The sequence below is a fragment of the Podarcis muralis genome, chromosome 1 (genome assembly GCF_964188315.1).
Source record: "Podarcis muralis chromosome 1, rPodMur119.hap1.1, whole genome shotgun sequence".
NCBI classification, from domain to species: domain Eukaryota; kingdom Metazoa; phylum Chordata; class Lepidosauria; order Squamata; family Lacertidae; genus Podarcis; species Podarcis muralis.
In genome coordinates this window covers 130,178,394-130,202,203 of record NC_135655.1, presented here as the reverse complement: position 1 = coordinate 130,202,203, position 23,810 = coordinate 130,178,394, and the positions used below count along the sequence as shown (strand labels likewise).

General features: G+C 42.5%; 1 protein-coding gene across 2 annotated transcripts in view; it reads right to left on the bottom strand.

Annotated features, from left to right (window-relative positions):
* Nucleotides 1-22,011, bottom strand: part of CCNYL1 (cyclin Y like 1) — a 29,963-nt gene extending 7,952 nt beyond the window's left edge. The window contains exons 1-8 of one of the 2 annotated variants that reach the window (XM_077918403.1): nt 21,532-22,011; nt 8,984-9,058; nt 8,117-8,151; nt 6,403-6,503; nt 4,480-4,515; nt 2,885-2,936; nt 2,077-2,196; nt 185-351 (exon numbers count right to left, since the gene is read on the bottom strand). In XM_077918403.1, the coding sequence (XP_077774529.1) occupies nt 185-351; nt 2,077-2,196; nt 2,885-2,936; nt 4,480-4,515; nt 6,403-6,503; nt 8,117-8,151; nt 8,984-9,058; nt 21,532-21,778 (833 nt within the window). In that variant the 5' untranslated portion in view covers nt 21,779-22,011. Of the gene's footprint in view, nt 1-184; nt 352-2,076; nt 2,197-2,884; nt 2,937-3,155; nt 3,361-4,479; nt 4,516-6,402; nt 6,504-8,116; nt 8,152-8,983; nt 9,059-21,531 lie in introns of those variants that run through there. The other variant, XM_077918405.1, reaches the window with a different exon arrangement.
* Nucleotides 22,012-23,810: the final 1,799 nt, after the last annotated feature.

Sequence of the window (23,810 nt, the reverse complement as noted above, 5' to 3'; positions counted from 1 at the left end):
TTGTGCTCACGAACTACTGTTACACAAAGAAAACCACAAGAAGTCACATGCACACCATTCAAAACCTGATTTGAATTAGTTGAAGGCATATTACATACTAAATATATCATGGAGTAAAGGTGTATTTTCAAACTATCTGGGCTAAGACACAGATGAGCAAATTTAACTAAAGCTTGCAACTTACATGTCTTCAACTGTAATATCCTTCAGTATTTGGCAGTAATCCACATTCCACACGGCCTGATCATCCCACACCTTAGAAGCTAGCAGAATAGCACCTAGAACTATTCTCTTCCAGTTACTTGGGCAAATGTCAATCTCTGCATAGGTTAAGAGCCTTTCCAAGTAAACCTGCAGATGAAGAAAACTGTTCTTAAGATTGTAATGACCCAAGAGTCCTCTATGGGTGTTCTTTGCTCCCATACTGAGCAACATGGAAATGAGAAGCGGGGCTGCTTAGATTAGCCCTTTGCCCTCAACATTGTACATGTCTCCTCTGATGTCCATGCACACAGCATTAACATCTGTAGCAAAGAGGTTTCACAACTATGCTTGAATCCCCAGAATTTGTAACAGTTCAGGGTTATATGTGTGAGGTTCCCCTTGCTACTGATGTTTGCACTGAGCAGAAAGCCGTCAAAGCAGAAACACACAAAACCCAGGGCAGGGCTACTTGGCGTGATCTTGATCCTTGCTTCCATGTTGTTCAACACGGGAGCAAAGGACACCAGAATAGGGCTAATAAGGCATGCACAGTAAATGTTTCAATCAAGTAAAATCTATGATGTAGTCAAACACCTGAAGGAGTAGTTTTAGTCTGATTTCCTGCAACTTCTTCCATCTACATCACCAGAAATGTTTATGTTTTCAAGCAGACCAAACATAATGCACTCACTATGAAGGGTGGGCATTGTAAAGTGAAGATGAATAAAAAAAGTATTGCACGTTTTAAGAATTTGTATTTTTCTTAACCAAGACTAATCAAAACTACTCAACATCACTGCTAACTTCATTACCGATATGCTCCCTATTCACGAGTGTTTGAGAGTTTACACTCACTGTACATTCATGATACACATCTACATATACGTTTTATTCACCAATTTAAAATGAACTCCATTAGCTAAAACACATTAGAATCAAGCAACCACACAGCACTGCCATATTTTCAGCTTCAAGATCATGTACAGAAGGCGGGAAAGGTAACTCCCAACTGACTGAAAACTTTTGCTCCTTTCCATGGTGAAACAGTGCCAACTAGTGGTACTTTTTAATGTTTAAGTGACCAAATTTTTTAAGGGTTGCTTTCTTACACGACAGAATGCTTTCAGAAGAATTCCTAGAGTCTTACACACACAGAGAGTGCTGTCAGGAATTGTTTCAATACAGAAAAGCACTGGAAGCAGAATATTCCATTTCTGGCAGTTCTAGTTTATTGAAAGATTCCTGAAGGCCGTGTGGAATTTTTCACTTGCAGGCCTTCACAGGAACCAAAACACAGCAGAGGAGGCAAATCTTACACTGAAACAGGGCCTCAATTCCGAGTCATGACAGACTTACTGGCTACAGGACAGCTACTTACCTGCACAAGTATTCCAAATTCAGAAGATGTAACCCAATGCGTTTACCCTCTATTTCTGCAGCACAAGAGAACTGAAGGGATGGGGGAATCAAGTAGCTTCACATGTGATTCCAATTCCCATTGGCATGCCAAATGGACAGTCAAAGTCCAAGAACACCTGGAAGGCAACAGCCCCCCCCCCACCTCTGCAATGGATTTGTTTAACAGTTATCAAACAGGCAGCCTAGGTGCAAGCTTATTGACACTGCTGCAATCAGCCTAGTGCATTTCTTGTATCAAGTTCTGACTGCTGCAAGGTAAAAATGACAAGGAGTCATTACGTGAGACATACTTAATTCCATCTCTGATTCCTGCATTGCAGGGAGTTGGGTTCGAATGCCCTTTGGGTCCCTTCCTCCCTTCCTACGACTCTTATGAATCTAACTCACAAAACCTGATTTTAAACAGAATTTAAATGCAAGATGGTGGTAACTGGGCTCCCCACCAAGGCTTACCAGTGTCACTATTGCACATTCGGCCGTCAGCTGCGCTGCACTAAACAGGGTACGTACAAAGCGATAGATGTGCTTGTGATCAGGGTCATGTTTAAAGTAGTCATCTGGAACCTCTTCACGCTGAAACAGGACACAGTTCAGAAGTAATTTAAAAGTGAAGCTGAACACAGCGGGACTTATTTCTGAGCAAACATGCACAGGATCATGCTGTTAGTACTGTGAAAATATCCTGCATGAATAGGTCAGTCGGTTATATACAAAGGCTGGAATCCAAATGGCTGAGGGCTCACAGGAGTTCCTTAAAGGCCTCTCCCTACTGGAGCCCCCTAGCTGCTCTCAAAAATAGGGGACACAATCTAGAACTATATTCTATGGGGACTCAAGAAGCTACCACCAGAAGGGAGAAACTGACTCATGAGCATGGGTAAATATTTTTCATAAATACCCCTTTTTGGATTCCAGTTCAAAGCTATAGAAGTCCAACACTGCTCTTCCAACAAAACAAAACCTGTATCAGCTGTCTTGCACCACAGCCAGAATGTAGAACGGGACCAATTGGCCAGGGATTACACTCTGCAGCATCACTTTTTAAAGTATAAGAAGCCAAATAGCAATCTAGTTTTGTATGGACTGAAATGTTTCTTTGCACAGAAGCTAAGAGACAAGAAATCTCTCTTATTTTCCTGAACATCTGGCTTTCCTTATAAGCAAGCTGAAATAGACACCAGTTTCCTAGGGATCAGGGTTTATTCCTGTTCATATGGGATGCACTCAAGCAATCAAGTCAAACTAAGGTAATCAAATTTACCGTGAGTGGATGTGATTTCTCATCAAAAATATCCAGTGATCTATCAGAATCCCTGCAACACAGGAGAATGTATGTTACTGCTGTTAGTAAAGCTTTCATTTGCATTCCTTTAAGAAGCATTTTAATACATCATAGCATGAGGAGGACTACCCATGTAATTGGTAATATGGCAATACCCTGTTCTTTATCTCCTTTGCCCACTCTCTCTCCTCCATGTTGTGCACTTCTAAATGCTAACTCAAAAATGCTATAAAACTATATACAGTCGTACCTTGGTTCTCGAACAGAATGCGTTCTGGGAGTCCATTCGACTTCCGGAACTGTTCGAAAACCAAGACACAGCTTTCGTTTGTCCGGGAGCCAATACGTATGAGTTCCAAGGCATTCAGCAACCACGGTATGACTGGAATAAACTTTTAACAGCAGCATTACAGAATGCTTTGCAGTTGTTGGAAATCTAAGAAACTGTCCTGGGAACCACAATATACCCCTTTCACGGAACAAAACTGGCAATGTCATCAAACAAAACAAGCAAAACATCTACACCCAACAAACAAACACCCCTCAATCAATAACTTTTGTAGACTTGTTTTCAATGCCAAGATACTCAGCATGAGCCAAATTTGAAGTTTTTAGCAAGCACTTGCATTAAGGTGAGACAAGATGTCTGGGCAAATGAGTAATAGTAAGCATATGGTCAGAAGGGTGTGTGTTTGCGTGTGGATCCAGTGGCTGGATCTTGAATAGTGTGAGTAGAACACAGCTTTCCTATCTCTTCCTCGCTATAGCCTCCTGTGCCCCCAGGAAAATCGGAGGACTCTCCTGAATGGGGTGGGTTGGAGTGCAAAGGAGGACTAAGTGGAAATTGGGCAATGGACACCTTGCATAAGCAGACTTCCATTCAACAACTCTGGTTACAACCTGGGGTGCTAAAGAAACCATATGGAGCAAAGACACACCCCTTCTGCAAACACATTTTGAGCCCATAGCCATAAATTGCAATATGCATATATTGCAAGGGATGCAAAACCTCAAAGAAGCCCATACAAAGCTTGTGTTATGACTGTTACTGTGGCTCCTGTCTTCAAAGAGACTCCCTTCATCCCCAGAGAGCTATATTTAACATTAATCTCCTGTAGTGAAGTAGCTCATCATCAGCCATAGAAAGTGGGGAGACAAGGAGCACGCATTTGCAACCCAGCCCTATCTATGAAGTCATTATGCACAGAAGGTGGCATAAAAATTAAGTTACTGGATGCAAAACTCGCATCTGTTGCACTTTGATTTTTGTTTCCAAGACCTTAATTTGGTAAGTTTGTGCGTGCATCTGTTTCTCTCTCTCAATTCCCCAGGGCTCTTTACAGCCACCAGCAATTTCTTAGGTATGAAAAATGTAGCTAATACCTGCCCGTTTTAAAGTCTTGCTATTTCATATTCACGCAACAAATTTTTGATTCTTAACAGCATTGCCTCTCCAACATGAGAGCCCCAATTAATAAAACACACAAGCTACAGCTACCTCAGTAACCAATGGCTAAGCTGTAGTCATCATCACTGCAATGACTTGCAAAACAAGAGTTTTAAGTGGTGCTCACCTGTTCTTTATGTGATAGTATATTGCTAATGTAACACTGTGAGGAGAGAGAAAAGTCATTTCACTGTTAGTGGTTCTGCAAGTTTAATTTTGATACAAGATTGCTGTTACGAGATAAAAACAGATTTTATGACAAAAACCACATTAGAAACTTTTGCCTCTTCTTCTTTCCCTTTTTCAACTGAACTCATTTAAAGATATACGTGTTGAAATTCAACATGCTCTAATACAAGCTTGCCTGAACTAAGACTAAAAAAATCTTTATAATGCCAGGAACTGGATCGTATAATGGAGCATCTGCATTAAACCTGTAATCTATTTAGTAAGAAAATGACCAACAAAATTAGCTTGTCTAGATGACTTGGCCAAGAGACCCCAAGCGGTACACAAATATCACCAGAGGGGGGACTATTGAATAACACTGAATATTAGGAGGGATACAGGGTATCACCACACTGATGATGTAGGCTAAAATCTTCTGGCCATTTATCTTTTTTTGCTGTAAGACAAGCTAGGTGGGTTAGTGACTGTGCCTCCTTCTTTTCCAAGCAACTGGACGCTGCTCTCTCTAGGCAGACCTGTGGGCACATCTTGATGCTGCCAGTGCAGAGATTGAGATGTTGTCCTCGCTGCATTCAGCTGGTGGGAGGTGGGGGAAGGTTCATTAGACAAAAGAGGATGATGCTCTGACAGCTACAGAACACCATCGCCCATGGCTCCTTAGGCTTACCACACCACACAGCCCAGCTGAGGAATCAGAGGCGGAAGCTCTGACCTCCTACATCCACTGTGCAAGATCAACTCTTCACTCGCTCCAGTCTGAAAGCCCTGAGAATATTTATGCTCATGGTGCACAGAGTCTATTACAGAGGTGGAGGAAACTGTGTCGGGGTGGTGGTGGCTCCACTTCTAAGAGGCCACACCTATAAATGGGCTAAATCCATTTGCATGGAATCATCCCTTAAGCAGCTTGCCCTGTATTTTAAGCAGCTCACCCTACAATGCTGGTGAGTTTCAACAGTATACAGTCCTCTTTAATAAACCTCTTTTCCATTTATAGTGTGCCCCCCCATTCTACTTTTAAGCTATAGTATAATTTCATTATACGACAGGGATAAAAATAAGTCAATGAGCCAAACAACAGTATAGGAAATTAATTCTATGGGGAAATAAATTTTCAAGGGGGAAAATGAAGGGTACTTCCAACACTCTTCCCTCATTGCTGCTATTCTGGCAACCCTGAGTCAAGGGACCCAATCTGAAATGATGTTGTACTTAAAATCTCCACTACTTCTCAGCTTCAGCTGCGAATCCAACTTCCTCCTGCAGGCCTCATCAGCTCTCTATGGCCTAAACATACTGTGTGACTTACATGAGCCAATCTATGGCAAATCTGGGCTTTGTGTTCCTAATTCCTAATTACTGTATTGTCTCAAGCACTCCAATATTTTATCAGCTAAACATTTTAAAGTTACAAGCCAATTTTATACCCAATTCTCTGAGAGGGCAAAAATAGAAACTGGAGTATGAGAGCTCTGGAGTCTACATAAGAGAAACAAGAAAGATGAAGATACAAAAAAAGTTTTCCTATTAGGTAACTTTTCCCTGAATCAAAGAATTCTGGAATCAAGTACTGTGGTTAAGGAATAATTTGATGCCACTAGATGGCAGGCCAACCCAAGAGGCTACAGTTTACTCTGTGTTTTATACAGTATGTTACCAGAGCAAAGGTTTCATAAAACTGCTGCATTTTACTTGGTGTACTTTGGGGGCAAAGAAAACCTTCCTGCTCAACTTATAAAAATCAGAATCAATCACTTTCACTAGAACTCGTTTGACAGAATACTGACTCCTCTGATCTCTCCAGAGGAGGTGAACATGGTTCATCAGGATACTTTCTCCCTAAAGACTCAGTGGTACTTACCATTTTATTGTGCTCCTAAGATTAGGCTGGCTTACTGTGCTGTCATCAATAAATATTGTTGAACATGAACTATACTTTTTTGTAAGCTGCCCTGGAGAAACCTGTAAGGAGGAGGGGAAAGCAGCAGTGTTCTCAAAAATGGTTTCCAATACAACAATTTATGGGTTTACAGTAAGCAGCCACATCCAAACCTACATATTTAAGAATTAAGCATTAAAATTCTATTAAAGAAAGCAAAGATACATTAGAGAAAAATACTTGAATGGCATAGAAAATCTCTCTCTCTCTCTCTCACACACACACACACACACACACACACACACACACACACCAGCCGCCCATCGCAAGTCCTTATCCAGGTCTGGACTCCCTTGTGGCTACTATTGTAAATAGCAGAGGAGAATAGACAAGAAATGACATGTTTAAAGTTGAGGAGAAGAACATGTGCCAGCAGTGTGCCATAGAGAAGCTAAACGACTCTGCTGAAGCTCAAGGAAGGTATTCTGGGTTACCTAGACTACAGACGTTCCCCCATTTAAAGCCAATGATTAATTGTGTTTAGTTTTTGGGAAAAGAGCGTAGGGCTGCCATACATCCAGATTTTCCTGGATACATCCAGGCATTTTAGGGGTGTCGGCAATTTTTTTGGGGAATCAGGGAAAAAACAGTAACTAAAGCTCAGCAACTCTGTCTGGTTTTTCACTTTTGGGAATATGGCAACCCTAGGAGAGTGAGTATGAGCACATTACATTACACAACCATGTGCCATCAATATTATACTTTGACAGTTATAAGCTATGAGCATCAAAAGGCACCTCATCCCACCAAACAATTCTGGGAAAGTGTGTGAAAGTTGGTAGCAGATCTCTTAAGGCAGGGGTGGACCTTGTTTTGCCGAATATTTTGTTGTTACTGTACTAGAATCCCTGTGGGTTGTTTAAACAAACAAAGCACATCCTCAGGATCTTAACATTTAAAATATAACTAATCTGTCTTAAGTAATTCAGAAAAATTCCACTGTTCCTGAAGATGCAATGTTCAGACTGAGGCCCACCCAGTCCTGTAATCCGCAGGAATTCCAGCAACTGGCAGTTAACAGGCTGTTCAACGGAAATTAAACATGAACTGCCTTCTGCTTAAGAGTTTACTCCCATTCTACTTTGGCTGCAAAGTGTTTCTGAAACAGAAGCACAGAGCACTTGTTTTATCAAGTGTTGGCAGGCAAAAAAATATGGAAGTGACATGCTGAACGGATTAATCACCACTAATCCCATTAGTCACAGGTGACCCTCTTCTGCAGCTCCCACTGAAGCACACATTAATGCTCCTTCTTCATCACAGCATTAGCCATGTGGGAGACAAATTTCATGCTCACTTATTAAATATGCTTTTGCACTTGAAACAATTATATCACGTGAGTGCTTAGACTGAGATATTGTGCAGTCAACAACACCAGCTAGGATTGTGTTCTACTGCGCTATGGAAAAAGGAAAGTTGAGAATCATAGAATTGCAGAGTTGGAAATGCCCCCACGGGTCATCTAGTCCAACCCTCTGCAATGCAGGAACTTGAATATGCAGTGAATGGTTTAAACGTTTGAAGTAAACTGTTGGAATAGCAAGGAGTGAAACTCTTAAGCTCACTGCTGCCATTTCCTGCATGTAACTAGCTGGGCTTTTGCTGACACCTTTCTTCATTTACTAGATGTACTTACATGGTTGATGTGGTTGCTTTTCCTCTTCTCTCTCACTGAAAAGGGAGAGAACACTTTTATTAATGAATGCTTCAACTTCTAAATGCATTCTGTATTTTAGAATGAAATCTGTTTAATTGCTAGGAGTATACATTCAAACCCAACAAATACCACCCAAGGTTTATCTGACAATAATTTAGTTTCCAGTTGAGCACAGTTTATCACTTCCAGGGTGTGTCAACTTAACTTTATGCTGCTTTTTTGGGAAACCTAACATTTACTCCCAATACAAGAAAGGGTGACACAGAGTTAGTGTCACTCAAAGCAACAGAACCTTCTGCTCTGCAAAGACTAGGGAGTTACTGCAGCAGTTCATCCAATGGGGGAAAATGCATTCAAGACTCTTGGTATTTCATCACTAGAGAGCACTGCTTTAAGCATTTACTTGCTAAGTTTGAGCTAATCCAACTGCACTGAAATTTTATACCACGAAGAACATGTGACTACAAAAATAAATGCTGGTACGAGCTGTGTTATCTAAAGCTACCGAGCTTCAAGCTACAAGGCACACACTCTGCCAAGATAAACCTAAGTAGATATTTTTTTTCAAGCACTGGTCATAGGACAACCATCCTAAAGCATTCCTAAATAAAAAATGCAATCATTCCTATTCATTCTAATGAGTGGCGAGTGTTTCAAAAGAATGGATGAATTAAAAGCTTATTTTTAAATGCCTTGGAAAATGGCTATGAAGAGCAGCTAAAAATGTTGATGTAGAGTCAGTATTTTGACGGAAGTGGAAGGAGACAGCGGCATTTCTCAATCAAAATCCATCCACTCTATCATGTCCTCCCCTCCTTCGTTTTAAGAGAGCAAAAGATAGCTTACCATCTGTTTGGGATTTGCTCAAGAAAATTGTGCTTGCTCTAGGATGGTCAGATGGATTTGACTCCAATGCTAAATCTGAAACAAAGAAACAGAAGGGATGCTATTCCTAGGTTTGGATTTATTTTGGGAAACACATCTATATTCCAAGAAAAGTGAACTTACTCCTAGACATCCTACCTATCCCATATTTCCCAACAGTTACATAATTAGTATCTATATAGTACATTTTCATACATTCAAACACTAAAAGAACCGTATCTTAGAATAATAATAATAAAAAAAGATTCATACAGTAGTTCATAATAATCAACAGGGTGCTACCACACTAATGTTGAGCATACTGAACTGGTATTTACCCCATTCAGTTGGATTTAAAGTCTGAGTCATCAGCCTGCTCTGAATGGATCAGGGGTGGGGAACTCTGGCCAATGGGCCAATCTGTGTCTGCCATTTCTCTAAACCAGTGTTTCCCAACCTTGTGCCTCCAGCTGTTTTTGGCCTACAATTCCCATCATCCCTTGCCACTGGTCTTGCTAGTCAGGGATGATGGGAGTTGTAGGCCAAAAACATCTGGAGGCACAAGGTTGGGAAACACTGCTCTAAACCACCTGCCCATCAGCAAATGTCACTGGTGACATCAACTAACGGACAGGATGTTCTTGGAAAGTCTGCTCCATGCCGACTGTTTCAACCTTTGAAGAAGATCAACATATTTTGGAGATGGGGTATTAAAAAAAACCCAGCATGTAGTTTTCATTGCTAGAACCAATGTCTGCTTTAGATACAGGCTCTGACAGAAACTGTTCTGTCACACAACGATGAAGAAGCAGGCACTTGCTTTGCAGAACTCTTCGAAAGAGCTCCCCCCAATTTAAAGAGCACCAGAGCAATCTTTAAAGTGGGGGGCAAGAGACTGCTGGAAAGCATGTGCTGCAAATTCTTTGCAGCAGTCTCCCCTGCGCCTTTGAAGACTGCTGTAGCAATCTTTAAAAGAGATGGGAAGAGACTACTGCAAAGAGCATTGTGAAATCCCTTGCACAAGTGCAAGGGATTTTGACATGTGGATGGGGCAATCCACCTGTCAATCATGTGATACCATAGTGACACCATGTGCTAGACCATCAATACTGCCTCAGCTCTTCTGCATGAGTAGCCCTCATTACATATATAACACATACTGTGCAGTGTTAGAAATTAGCCAGGTGCATTTTGTGACTGGTGCAGGTCCAACAGTCACCACGTGAAGATCTCCGGATCCCAGTTTGGTGGCTGGTTAAAGCAAAATGTCACTTCTGAAATATCTTCCTTGAAGATTGAATTTGTTAATAATAAATCCCATTGCCGAAAAAAAGAGCACCTAGACATTCTGTTGTGGCGACTGCAACCTAGGTTTAAAGTGCCATTTGGCGATTAAATTATGTATTTGAATGTCTAATATTGCCATGCTAGATTGGCTGTTTCAAGTACATAGCGTGGACAAGCAAGACTAATACTAGGTGGCTTCCTAAAAGCATCCAGCTCTTCATCAGTAGTTTAGTTTTCCTCTCTGAGTAAACAAAGAAAGTAGCTTTAATTATGCCAAACCTTTAAAATTCTACAGGCAGTCCCCAAGAATTTCAAGAAGTTGGTTAAGAACACTTTCCAAGTATGAATGGGAAACACACATTAAAACACATTATTTCACACTTAGATCATTGAAGTTGGATTTACTCCTAAGAGACATGAGTCACCAGAAAGCTTGTAAATACTGAAACTGTTAAGAAATTCATATAAAGGATACTGAGTTGGGGGAAACCCAAACACAAGGCATTTTCAATGCTATGAGGTCATCTCAGGTCAGCATTACTTTTTAAGTCTTAACTTTAAAAAATAATGAATACACTATTGTAGCTTTTTAAAATGTATAAGTACCTTTCCTATTCTACCTAGCTGCCTTTCCCCCAGCCCAGTTCACTAGAGGCAAAAACATACCACAAATGTGTAGCAGCTGTTTTATGTGTTATACTGTGTGCCAGAGTGACTCTCGCACTTGGGTCTTGATTTCTGGCACGCTTGCAAAGATAGTTGGCCACAAAATGACCTATGCTATATAGACACAGGATTCACTTATACTTCAGCAGTAATTTTACGGACGGACTCAAATACAAAGGAACCACATGTGCTGCAGATTAACAGAATACACTGCAGTTTACCAGAGGAGAATCTTCAGCAGCATGGCCCAAGTCTCTGCCAAGGAGGAACAGCTGCTCCAAGGGATTTAAATTGTAGACATACTGGTATGCCTTTGGACGGCTGACAGTGAAAGTTTATGCTGCAATGAGACAATTTCCTCTCTAAGGCACTGCAGGTTCTCTCTTTGACATACTAGCATGGCTATAATCATAAATCATAGAGTTGGAAGGGACCCTGAGGGTCATCTAGGCCAACCCCTTGCAACGCAGGAATCACCCCCTGCAAAGCAGGATATCCTTGCATAATTCTGAGCTGAAGTTGGATAGCAAATGCATGAATGACACTGTTACATTTCTGTCCTAGCATTGTGGAGTTGGAACATTCCCCACACACCCTGTCATGTTTCCGCACACGCAGCATGTTTGTTTGCCTATTTGCATATAGTGTTGGAACACAAACTGTGTGTCTGCCTTGGCCGCTAATCATTGACCTGCCAATGTAACATGTGAACAAGCCAACGATCTGAAAATGACTGGGCATGATTAGAGACACGTAAGTGCTAAACCTATGTCCTGCATCTTGTTTAAGTTGGGCCTCGGTGAATGGTAGAGAAAGGGAGGCATTGAAATATGCAACTGCACCACCTGAAGTGGTATGTTTCAGGAAAAGCTCCATCTCTTTATTCTTCTGTCTCTGAACTGACCACAAATGGTAGGTCCTTGAACATCAGTTTCCTGAACGTCTCATAACAAGCAAAGTTCTATTACAATAGGGAACTAAAGTATTGCTTTCTCCATCCTGACTAACAATCTCATGCAGCACAAAAGCAAGCTATTACATCATATAATCATCTGCTTTGGATTGACTTAGATTTTTGGATTGACTTAGATTATAAGGCAAAAGCACTTATAAGTACCAGTAACGGTGAAATTCTTTCAGACAGTTTGCTCATCTACATAGTCCTTCAGGGAACAGATGAAATGGCACTGCTGCCCTACACCTGAATTAAAAAGAGGTCAGGTGTAGAAACAGTCATTAAAATATTGCAAGCTCTACATCAAATCTCCCATCAGAATGGGGGTGAGGGTTAAGAAATTAATTTAAGTCACCAAAAGAAAGGAAACAATTATTGGTTTAATTCAAGCTTTCCGTTCACTCATTTGGTTAGTATACAATTACATCAGAGTAATTTTGATTTACAATGAAGTAGAAACTAAATCCTAAACCTCTACTGATACAGCCTACATACCTCATGCACTTCACGATTTATAGGAACTTGATTTTTTAAAAGTACTGTACAGAGAAACACAGATTTGCACATGAAAATACACAGAATTATTATTATGGGACTTAAAGGAAGATCAGTTTGTAGCACGTGTAAGCTCAGAAGGTGGACTGCACATATGTAGAAGTTAATTTCCATTTCGCTCCATGCAGACATGCAAGGACACTAACAACGTAATGATATTGACTCAGAAGTCCTACTGAATTTAATGGGGTTTCTTCCAGGTAAGTGGGTCCTCACTAACCATAAGCTGCAGCTAAAGTTGGTTGCACAGCCACCTATCTGGCTGTCATGACTGGATCAGGTATTGCCCGTACTTCATAGCTTAGAATACCACGTGAACCAGCTCAGATTATAAAGGTTCTACATAACAAATACTAATATTTTAACGTTGGTTGGTTTTTAACGACTCTCCTGAATTACTTTTCTTAGTTCCAATGCAGCATCTGCTTTCATAAGCTGCTGCCAAATCCTATGACATTTTATAATAAAAAGCTTCTAAAAGGCTTGCCATAGGGTGCCAAACCCATTTATTTCACTGCATTTTTGTTTTAAGATGGATTTGTAATTTTTAATAATGTTGTTTCACTTCTGAAGGTAGCTTGATTTGAAATAAAATCTGTAATGTAATAAAGCATGTTAAATTCTACAGTTCTTAAAGTCCAATTATGATGCACACTCACAAACACTTACAGAATCACTGTGAAAATAAATATTGCCTGGAAAAAATCTGACACCTTATAATTACAATACAATGGAACACATTTATTGTTGAAGAAATGATTGACATTTGTAACTATCAACTAAAAAGAAAGACATCCACTTTCTATCTAATGTGCAAGAACACTGGTCCAGTTTCTTCTGGAAAATTCTGAAGACCTAGGCCACAATCTAATGTATTTAATTCTGTACTGGATTGTGGCTCTTGTCTTCAGGTGAGTGATGCTGCCATGTGAACACAGGAAGACAAAAATCCAGTAGCTTCACAATCACTTCCCTTGTTTTTAAAAGAGATACAACTGTGGAGTGTACAAAGAATGCATGCTGCATGACCAAAGGTTTCGGATTATGCTTCTAGGTAGTATAAAGGCTTTATTTAATTGAAGTGTTTTAACTGCCATAGCAACCAAGTAGTGGGTATGGCTGTTCAGGAAGCATGTTTTAGACAATGGGGAAATTGATTTAAATTAATCTTTACTTAAGCAAGTTAAAACCACAGATTTAAATCAAGCCACTGGATGTGTTCAAGCCCATTTTATAATCCTGTCCTAAGCACCCTAACTTTCTGGAAACTGGGGTAGAAGTTACGCAACAAAAGCCATTTACTTTCAATCTCACTGAAGAAGCATCCAAAATGTTTGGTTCATAGAGTCATAAGTATTCATGATTTGCCATAAAACAACACATGGCCTATTATGACATTTATAATGCTTAACCCAAACATGCATGCCTTTCCCCACTGTTTTGCAACCAAAATTTAAGACAAGCCAATGATTTCTATCCATGCTCTGGAGTAATAGCTCCCAAATTCTAAAGACATTATAGAACTTCAGCCACATATTTCCTAGCCCTAAGGAAGAAAGCAAAACCGAATGAAAAAAAGGTCCACTGAATCAAAAACCCAGCTGCGCTTTCCAAAAACATTTAGATCAGGGGTAGGCAACCTAAGGACCGGAGGCTGGATGCGGCCCAATCGCCTTCTCAATCCGGCCTGTGGATGGTCTGGGAATCAGGGTGTTTTTACATGAATAGAATGTGCCCTTTTATTTAAAACGCATCTCTGGGTTATTTGTGGGGCCTGCCTGGTGTTTTTACATGAGTAGAACGTGTGCTTTTATTTAAAATGGATCACTGGGTTATTTGCGGGCCATATGAATTCGTTCTTTTTTTTTCCTTTTCAAAATATAGTCTGGCCCACCACATGATCTGAGGGACGGTGGAACTGGCCCACGGCTGAAAAAGGTTGCTGATCCCTGATTTAGATGGCTAAAACTGTCTGAACTATTTTTAAGAATTGGTTGTAAACTTTAAAAGCCATCTTAAATGACTCAGATATAACTCAAAAAACCAGTTGCTTTTCCTATTAGATATTATACACTAACTTTTACAGAATTTGCAAAACTAGCTGCCCTTTGCTTTGAACTAGCTTGAGCCCCCTGACTTACAGGAAGATAGCAAAGTGAAATAGCAACCCAACCAAGCTTAAATGCTTATAAAGGCATACTGTACATCCCAGTACATATAAAAGTTATGTTTACACTATACTGTAGCAGTCTATTAAGCCAGGCCACCTTGGCTGCATGGGTGGGAGGGCAAAACCCCGGCTCCAGCCCAAGCCGGCTCCACTCTCATAACCAGAAGAGGGGCAGTGGTGGTAGGGGGCTTCCTTCCCCTGGAAATGGTAAGGCTGCCTGCAGCTGCACCCGTGTCCTCATAAGGTAACAATATCCGCAACACGCAATGAAGTGAGCTATGCCTGTACAGTATATTGTAAGTTTAGTTGCCCATCATTCTCATGAACAAGGAAAATGTATTGTATTCCCTGTCATTTCCATTTTGTCTGTCTTTCCTTAGGTCTCTTACAGTTGGATTTTATGCATATTTCATCAGCAAGTCTCACTGGCTTCAGTAGGATTTACTTTAATGTTTGTAGGATTGTAGGAAGATCAGTTTCTTTAAATAATAGCCTCTGCCCAATTATTAATTAAAAACAAGCAACAAGACAAAGACAAATAATCATAGTAAAAGAAGTGATAAACCAGCAGCAGCAAGCCGTAAAACTAGCATTAAAACAAAATAAAAGATCTAATGAATTTTGTATAAAAATATAAAGGAAAATATAACCCCTGGCATCAAAAGGATGACTTGAGCACTTGCGCAGGCAAGTCTCTCTGAGGAGGGCCAGAGGCGTACCTAGGGTCCCACCTGCTGTCACCAGGGGGCGGGGGAATCACTTTACAATAGCCACATTAGAAATAACATTTTGCACAACCCAATTGCTACATGTTATGCATCCCAAGTACTTGAAGTGTCCGGACTGAGGAGGATGGAAAAAATTGCACGCCTTTGTGCCGCAGTGTATTGCCACACAGTGTCGCCAAACACACATACGTCATACGTTCCCTAGTCTTGAGAGGTGATTTTGTGCCCCTCGAGGCCTGCAGCCCTGGCAGGGGCTGCTGGTACACCTCTGAGGGCATTCCATAACCAGGGCACCAGTACCAAAAATATTCTGTCTCCAGTAGCCATCTGACACACCCAGCGGAACTCAGAAGGATAGTAGCCAGGGCAGGTGGGAAAACACCACAGTAATATGATCAGATTGCTGGGTCCCTGATACCCTGCTGCCTTGTTTAGGATCGGGTTGTTTCCAGATGTTTGATGTTGCTTCCAGATCTTTTTCAGAGGCAGCCTTGTGTATAATACAGTGTTCAAAACTTGTTCTAGGCACAATTTGCAACAGGGAAGTCCATTAGCGCGAACAGATTCTGAGCTCTGGGCACAGTACTGCGCCTAAGATTTCAGATTAAAACTGCAGCTTGGAAGGAAAGGAGGACCTTCTTCTGCCTCCCCACTTCCAGTTAGTCTCTGAAGACTGGAGAAGAGACCCTCTTCAGAATATTAGGAGGGTGGGCCAGGGAAGGACTAGACTATGTGAAAAATGAACGTAATACTTTAGCTGCAGTTCATTCATTTTCAGCTTTGTATTCTTGGTATTAAAAAACCATGCTAGACATTCCGTTGCTGCGCCCATAACCTAGGTTTAAGGTACCATTTAGCTCCTAGCTTTCATATCTCAGTTTCTAACACTGGTATATCACATTACTCCAAGCGGTAGGTTATAAGAAAGAACATAGGTAACTGTAGCAAGGTTATCTCTGTCCAGAGAGGGCTACAGCTGATATATCAACCAAAGCTGATAAAGGGCACTTCATGTCACTGAGGCTACTTGCATTGACAGTGATAACACCAGACCTATGATCTACTGTGAATCCGATCCTTACAGTGGATGCAACACCATCCAGAACAAGTTAAAGTCATCCACCGGGCAGGTGAACCACCACGTAACAGAACCATCATCTTATCTGGATTTGGGCATTACTGTACCTAGGCACTGATGAAAGATGAAAAGGAGAGATAGAGCTGGGTATCATCTGTGTCTACTGACGACACCAGTGTTAAATTTGTGGATGACTTCTCTAAGCAATTTCATGTAGATATTAAACAGTATGGGAGATAATGTAAGAACCCTGTGGGACCCCATAACATACTTGCCAAGGAGCAGAGCAATAACCCCCTCAATGCCACCAGGGCCTCAACCATCCAAGCAGGAGTGGAGCCACCGCAATGCAATTCTTCCAACTCAAAATAGTCTAACCAGAAGGATGTCAATGTTGAAAGCTGCCTAGAGGTCCAAAGGAATCAACACAGTTATATTCCTCTTGCTCCTTGCTACTACCACATATTTCATCCCACAGGACAACCCTTCTAAAACTGGGCCTAAAGCCCACATGTAATTTTATATTTTCGAGCTGGAACCGATAGTATTGCAGATCCTTTCCTCTGAGAGGTGCCTTGTGAGAAAGGCCTGGTGTTTGTTCACATCTGCTCTGTTGCAAGAGCAAGCTGTAGCCTGTTTCACTCCTAGACTTGTCACAGCTACTCCAGAAGAAAAAGCTGCTCAGCACTAAGCATTAACCCTTCTGAATACTTTGAAGGTAACTGTGAAGTGTTAGGTTTGCTTCCCCTTTCTTCACCCATACTGTTTTGCAGAGTTGTACGCTTGCAAATTTTAACAAGGAACGCTTTCCCTTTTCTAACAATATTGTAGTTTAATTTTATCTGTTTTTATTGCTCCTGCTTTTTTTTTGGCTGCTATTATTACTGCATTTAGAAGTTTCTGAGCCTGTAATTTTTACTATCCAGGTATTTATGGAATTTTATGTTGCTAACTGTATATTACGATTCTCCTGATTATTGGTTTTTAATGTTATTATTTAGTGTGAAACTAAATTGACCTAAGAGTTGTTCATTGCCTCAAGCACCTTGGAAAACAGAGCTAAAACTAAAATATTATCAATAAAAAATTACTGAAGTCCCCACTGCACTTTTAAAGAAATTATTGTTTGTGCCATTATGACAGTCAAAAAACTCATACAGCAAGGCAACCACACAGATGGCTAGCCATCATTTGAAGAATTTGGCCACATTTATCATTCTTCACTTACTAGATTTCCAACCAATCAATCAAGAAGATTAACCAATAAGATTGTTCACAAATCAGAAAGCTGCTATAACTGAGTAAGACTGCTAAATATTTTCCCATGTCAAAGTACTCTTTAATAGGTACAACTAATTTTAGTATTATTCCTTTGGTTCAGGAAGCAAACATAACTTAAGTTTTTTTTCCCAGGAAACCTGCATGGAACAAGAGCTGGGTGGGAGTGGGTTGCTGATGTCTGACTTTACTGCTGTAACTTAACTTCCTGTTGGTCTGGATATAGCTTGCCATTGTCCAGCTATATTATGTCATTTTTAAGTTAGCCTCCAGAATTCCATTGTTCCACCACCCTTTTCCTTCCTTCCAGTAAACACATAGAAAATTCAGTGGTTAAGTCACTCAAACTTGTCTTGCCACTTGCACTCTGAACATAACTTTTGTATCAGAATTCATAACTACATATTAGTTATTACAAGCAGCATTTCTTGGTTTTAAAAAGGTATCAAGTGTCCCCATCAAGAAATAACTTCTGGGATTGGTATGCATTATACAAATTTAAGATGGAATGTATTTGCTTACACTGCATATTTTGCTTCCAAACATCATTATAGGAAGATGCCATCACAACTGCAGCTCCAATCCTTAATACAAAGGCAGTTTCTTGTTAAAGTAAACAGGTCACGTTCAAAGGAATTGCCAGGGAAGTAGGGGAGAAGGGTTAGATTTCTCCAAGAGTTGCCCAGATCCTCTAGTTGAGATCTGAATCCCTTCTTTCATACTGGAGTACAAACTACTTCAATGTAGTCCAAAGATGCTTTGCCAGATTAGTAAGATATACACAAATGTTAAAGTCTACCCCCCCCCCAATATTATATGTCACGAAGTGGAAGTATATACAGTATATAACTCCACAAAATGGTCAGATCACTCTGGAAAAGTTGTGCTTGTTCCCATTATTAATGGAGAGCTGATGCTCATCTGGGGCCATGTTATACTATATGGTTGTATACTGTATAAAAATTATCCAACTGCTCTCAATGCATCACTTACTAGAAGACCATGTGAGAAGTGTGAACACTAACTTTGAGGCTGGATTGCAGCTCTCTCTATAAGATAGCTTTTGGAAGAAAGACGAACAGATGACCATAAACTGGACGTTTGAAAGACAAGCAGCAACACTATGCAGCCTGTGTGCAATGAGAGCAGCTGCCATTTAGCTTTTCTAAACAGCCCCAGTATTGGAAAAGGTACTGTTTCAACCTATCAGACGCAGCAAAAAATCTCCATGAAGACGACGAAAAACAATGGCTGATACTAAGAAAGACAGCAAGAAAAGCTTTCAAAACACAGCTATCTACTACCAGTTCTGGAATTATAGGGGAGAAGGCCAGGGACCCTACATAATAAACCCACAATGGTTTTAATGAAGTAAACAAACATCATATATTTAAAAAAATAAGTACCGTAAGTGGGGATGGCACTCCTGTAATTGGGACCTGCTACCAGAAGGAAACACAACAAGAACAAGGACTTCAAGACCAACCCACCAGGTCATCTCTTCTTCTGCAGGCACTTTTATTATCAATCTTTTCCATTGTTCCTCTTCAGCAACTGCTGCCTATCTTCTAAGGGTAACAGAAGGGTTATCCACACCCATTTTCCCCCAAGTAGCAATGACTAAAAAGGTAAAGGTACCCCTGCCCGTACGGGCCAGTCTTGACAGACTCTAGGGTTGTGCGCCCATCTCACTTAAGAGGCCGGGGGCCAGCGCTGTCCGAAGACACTTCCGGGTCACGTGGCCAGCGTGACAAGCTGCATCTGGCGAGCCAGCGCAGCACACGGAACGCCGTTTACCTTCCCGCTAGTAAGCGGTCCCTATTTATCTACTTGCACCCGGGGTGCTTTCGAACTGCTAGGTTGGCAGGCGCTGGGACCGAGCGACCCATTAAATTCAGCAGTGAAGTACTCCACTTCTGAGCTATTCTGCATTCCCACTTCTCACTTGGAATTAAGTTACTCCTTCTCAGCTTTGCATTTAGACTCCAAGTCTTCAAGTAGGCACAAACAGTGCTCCTATCTGTACACCTTGAACCTGGATTCATCCCTTAAATGGAACTGAATATTGGGAACTTGATGGTGCAAAAGCAAAATGAAGACCTAGAACTGCTGTCTCAATCCAGCCAAGAGCACATGAGATGACTGGATTACAAGCCTGATGAGAAGTTAGCCATTCTGGTTAATGGACGAATTGGAAAGTAATAAACATAAATAATTTCTCTTTAATCTTCCCCACCTCTAAAGTTCAAAGTACAGGCGGAAATATTCACATCCTCCTTCAGTGATACACTACAAGCTAAAGGAGTGTTCATCACATTATTACTCTTCTGACATACTGTTTAATCTTGTTTCCAGAAAGATTTCTCTGAATGACAAACAGTCCCATAAATCACACACAGGCAGCATCAGTTTCTGTGCTGATCACTGCCAGTCCAGGGACTATCAAGGGCAGCATGGTCCAAAACTGGTGTAATGAACCATATTTTGAGTTTGAGCTTTGAGGGTAGGGGAAGGAAATCCATTGGGAGTATAGAATGTTAAAAGGGGAGGGGGAGGCTGAAAAGGGCATAGGATGATAATTGGGTGGTAGTGGGAACTTTGGTCAGTTGACAGGAAATGAGAGAGGGAATTAGCCAGTTAGGAATAGGTTTGGGAGATTACTAGTTCTAATTACATTCACCCAGATTTCAGTTTACTGTGAATTTGCTTTCATTGTTACTCAAATAAACATTGTGCTGTTAACCCTTTGTGACCAGTGTCAGAAACTCAGTTGTATAAACCAGGTGCTAAATGGCTCCTTAATCCAAGGTTGCAATTGCCAAAACAAAATGTCTTGTTGCCATTTTGGAGCATCTCGCTAGTTCAGATTTTTGGATTTGATATCCCGCTTTCTCACTACCCGAAGGAGTCTCAAAGCGGGTAACATTCTCCTTTCCCTTCCTCCCCCACAACAAACACTCTGTGATTACAACCTTGAGCTAGGTTAAGAACTTTGAGAACTTAAAGAAGAAAAGTCACTTGATCCAGGAACAATCCACACATATATTGGTCTATTCCTACCTCTTTTTCTTAATGGTGACACAGACCATTCATAATGTAGGAATATTCTTCAAAACTGTGAGCAGGGCAGTGGGGTGGGGTAACTGAAGACAAGCTACAACAATTAACTACAACATTGTTCACTGCTCCTACTCAGGCTGCACAGAAAAAAGCATTTTGCTTCCTGAAATTCATTCTGATTGTGCAGATAAAATATAGCGGTTAGTATTCTACAGGATGTGATTTTAATGTGTGAAAACAGTCCAGATCCAATGATCCCCTGGCATGTCAGGCGCCATCCTGGCATCTTCACTTCGTCGCAAGTGACCAATAGTCAGGTGCAAAATGTGCTCCGCTAATTTCAAACACTGGGCGCAAGAACTATGCTATCACAGGCACGTGAAACCTTTGTGCCCCCTTCCTTGCACGATGGGTTAATCCGGCTACTAGCCAGAAGGCTGGTGATCAGATTGACCCTGAGGTCCCTTCCAATTTAAAATTTTGCGAGCCATCCTTAGGGCTGATGGGAGTTGTAGTCCCAACACATCTGGAGTTGGGGAAAGGCTAGGGATCTCACCCAGCGGGGATTTGGAAATAACAGCCTTGCTGATCAACTCTGGACCTACTTCCGAGTAAGGGTCATTCTGAAGGCTCCAGGGGCAACACGGAGAAGCCACGGAACGAGAGAGGCTTCACTCCGGGGGAAGCGGCACTTCCACGCCCCCCCAAACTTCTCAGCCCCCCCGGGGGTCCTCGCCCCTCTCCCTCACTCACCATCCGGGAACTCGCGGTCGCTGATGTGCTGCAGGTGGGGGCCGCCCCCGCCGGGATCCGAGTCCCCCGACTCGGCCTCAGTGACCTCCCGGTAGTTGCCCGGCCTCCGCTCGAGCCCCACGGCCGCCGCCGCCCCGCTCCCGCCGCCGCCCCCTCCGGCGGACGCCGCCCTCAGCGCCGAGCCGCGGACCCGGCCGAGCTTGGGGCTGGCGCCGGGAGAGACGCAGCAGGTGACGGTGTTCCCCATGGCCGAGCGGGAGAGCAGCCGCCGCCGCCGCCTGGGCTGGGCCCGAGCCCGGCTATAGAAGGCCTCGGCGACGCCAGCAGCAGCAGCGTCGCCTCATTGTCACGCCGCCGCCGTTGCCGCCTCGCCCGCCACCAAGCCGCTCCCGCCGCCGCCCCCTCAGCAGCGGCAGCCGGAAGACCCGGGAAGAAGCCGCTTTCCCAACGGTCTCCGCGGCGGAGGAGGAGGAGGGAGCGGCGGCGGCGGCGCCCTTGCGCACGCGCCAGCCAACCGCCGGCCGCGCGCCACGCCCCCACGTGACAAACCCCACCGCCGCCTCGCCCCGCCCGCGCGCCAGCGACGCAGCATCTGAAGGCTAAAGGGGGGCGGGGGGACGAGGGGCCGGGCGGCAGGAACCGGACCACGTGATGGGGGCGGGGTCGAGAAGCGGATATGCGCGGGCGCACATAAATATATGCACAGGCATAGGCACATATATGAACACACATCTAGATGCACATGCACACACACAAAAATATATATGCACGCACACATATTTATGCACATACATACATAGGCACACGCATACACACACACACACACACACACACACACACACACACACACACTTAAGTATTGCTTCTTGGGAGAAAAGCAATGACAAACCTAGACAGTATCTTAAAAAGTAGAGACATCACCTTGGCAACAAAGGTCCATATAGTTAAAGCCATGGTCTTCCCAGTAGTGATGTATGGAAGTGAGAGCTGGACCATAAAGAAGGCTGATTGCCGAAGAATTGATGCTTTTGAATTATGGTGCTGGAGGAGACTCTTGAGAGTCCCATGGACTGCAAGAAGATCACACCTCTCCATTCTGAAGGAAATCAGCCCTGAGTGCTCACTGGAAGGACAGATCGTGAAGCTGAGGCTCCAGTACTTTGGCCACCTCATGAGAAGAGAAGACTCCCTGGAAAAGACCCAGATGTTGGGAAAGATGGAGGGCACAAGGAGAAGAGGATGACAGAGGACGAGATGGTTGGACAGTGTTCTCGAAGCTACCAGCATGAGTTTGACCAAACTGTGGGAGGCAGTGGAAGACAGGAGTGCCTGGCTCTGGTCCATGGAGTCACGAAGAGTCCGACACGACTAAATGACTAAACAATGACAACAATATATATATATACGCACACACACAAAACCATATATATATATATATATATATATATATACACACACACACACACACATACACACACACACACACACACACATATATACACAGACACACAAATATATATAGAGATATATATACAGACACACAAAACCATATATATATATATATATATATACACACACACACACGACTCCAACCACCTACCTCCGGTTCTTCCCGTGCTCAGGGAGGCAGGTCTGTGTGCTGAGAACCCTTTTCCAATTTCATATCAAGCGGGAAAGCTACAGTCCTCCGCGGAGGAGGCGGGTGGAGCTCGTGGTGGCAGCCCGTGTTGTCTGGCTCAGGACTAATTTGCTCTTTAATATTCACCTGTGGAATGCGAAATTTCCCAGGCGAAGATCACAGGTCCTTCATAAGCATCAACACCAACCAGAACTCACTAAATGGAGGAGGGGAGGAATTCCAGTGAGCTTTGAGAAAGTGAGCCCCTGATGGGCATGAATTATGTTGTTGTTGTTTAGTCATTTAGTCGTGTCTGACTCTTCATGACGCCATGGACCAGAGCACGCCAGGCCCTCCTGTCTTCCACTGCCTCCCGCAGTTTGGTCAGACTCATGTTTGTAGCTTCGAGAACACTGTCCAACCATCTCATCCTCTGTCGTCCCCTTCTCCTTTCCCAACATCAGGGTCTTTTCCAAGGAGTCTTCTCTTCTCATGAGGTGGCCAAAGTATTGGAGCCTCAGCTTCAGGATCTGTCCTTCCAGTGAGCACTCAGGGCTGATTTCCTTCAGAATGAAGAGGTTTGATCTTCTTGCAGTCCATGGGACTCTCAAGAGTCTCCTCCAGCACCAGAATTCAAAAGCATCAATTCTTCAGTGATTAG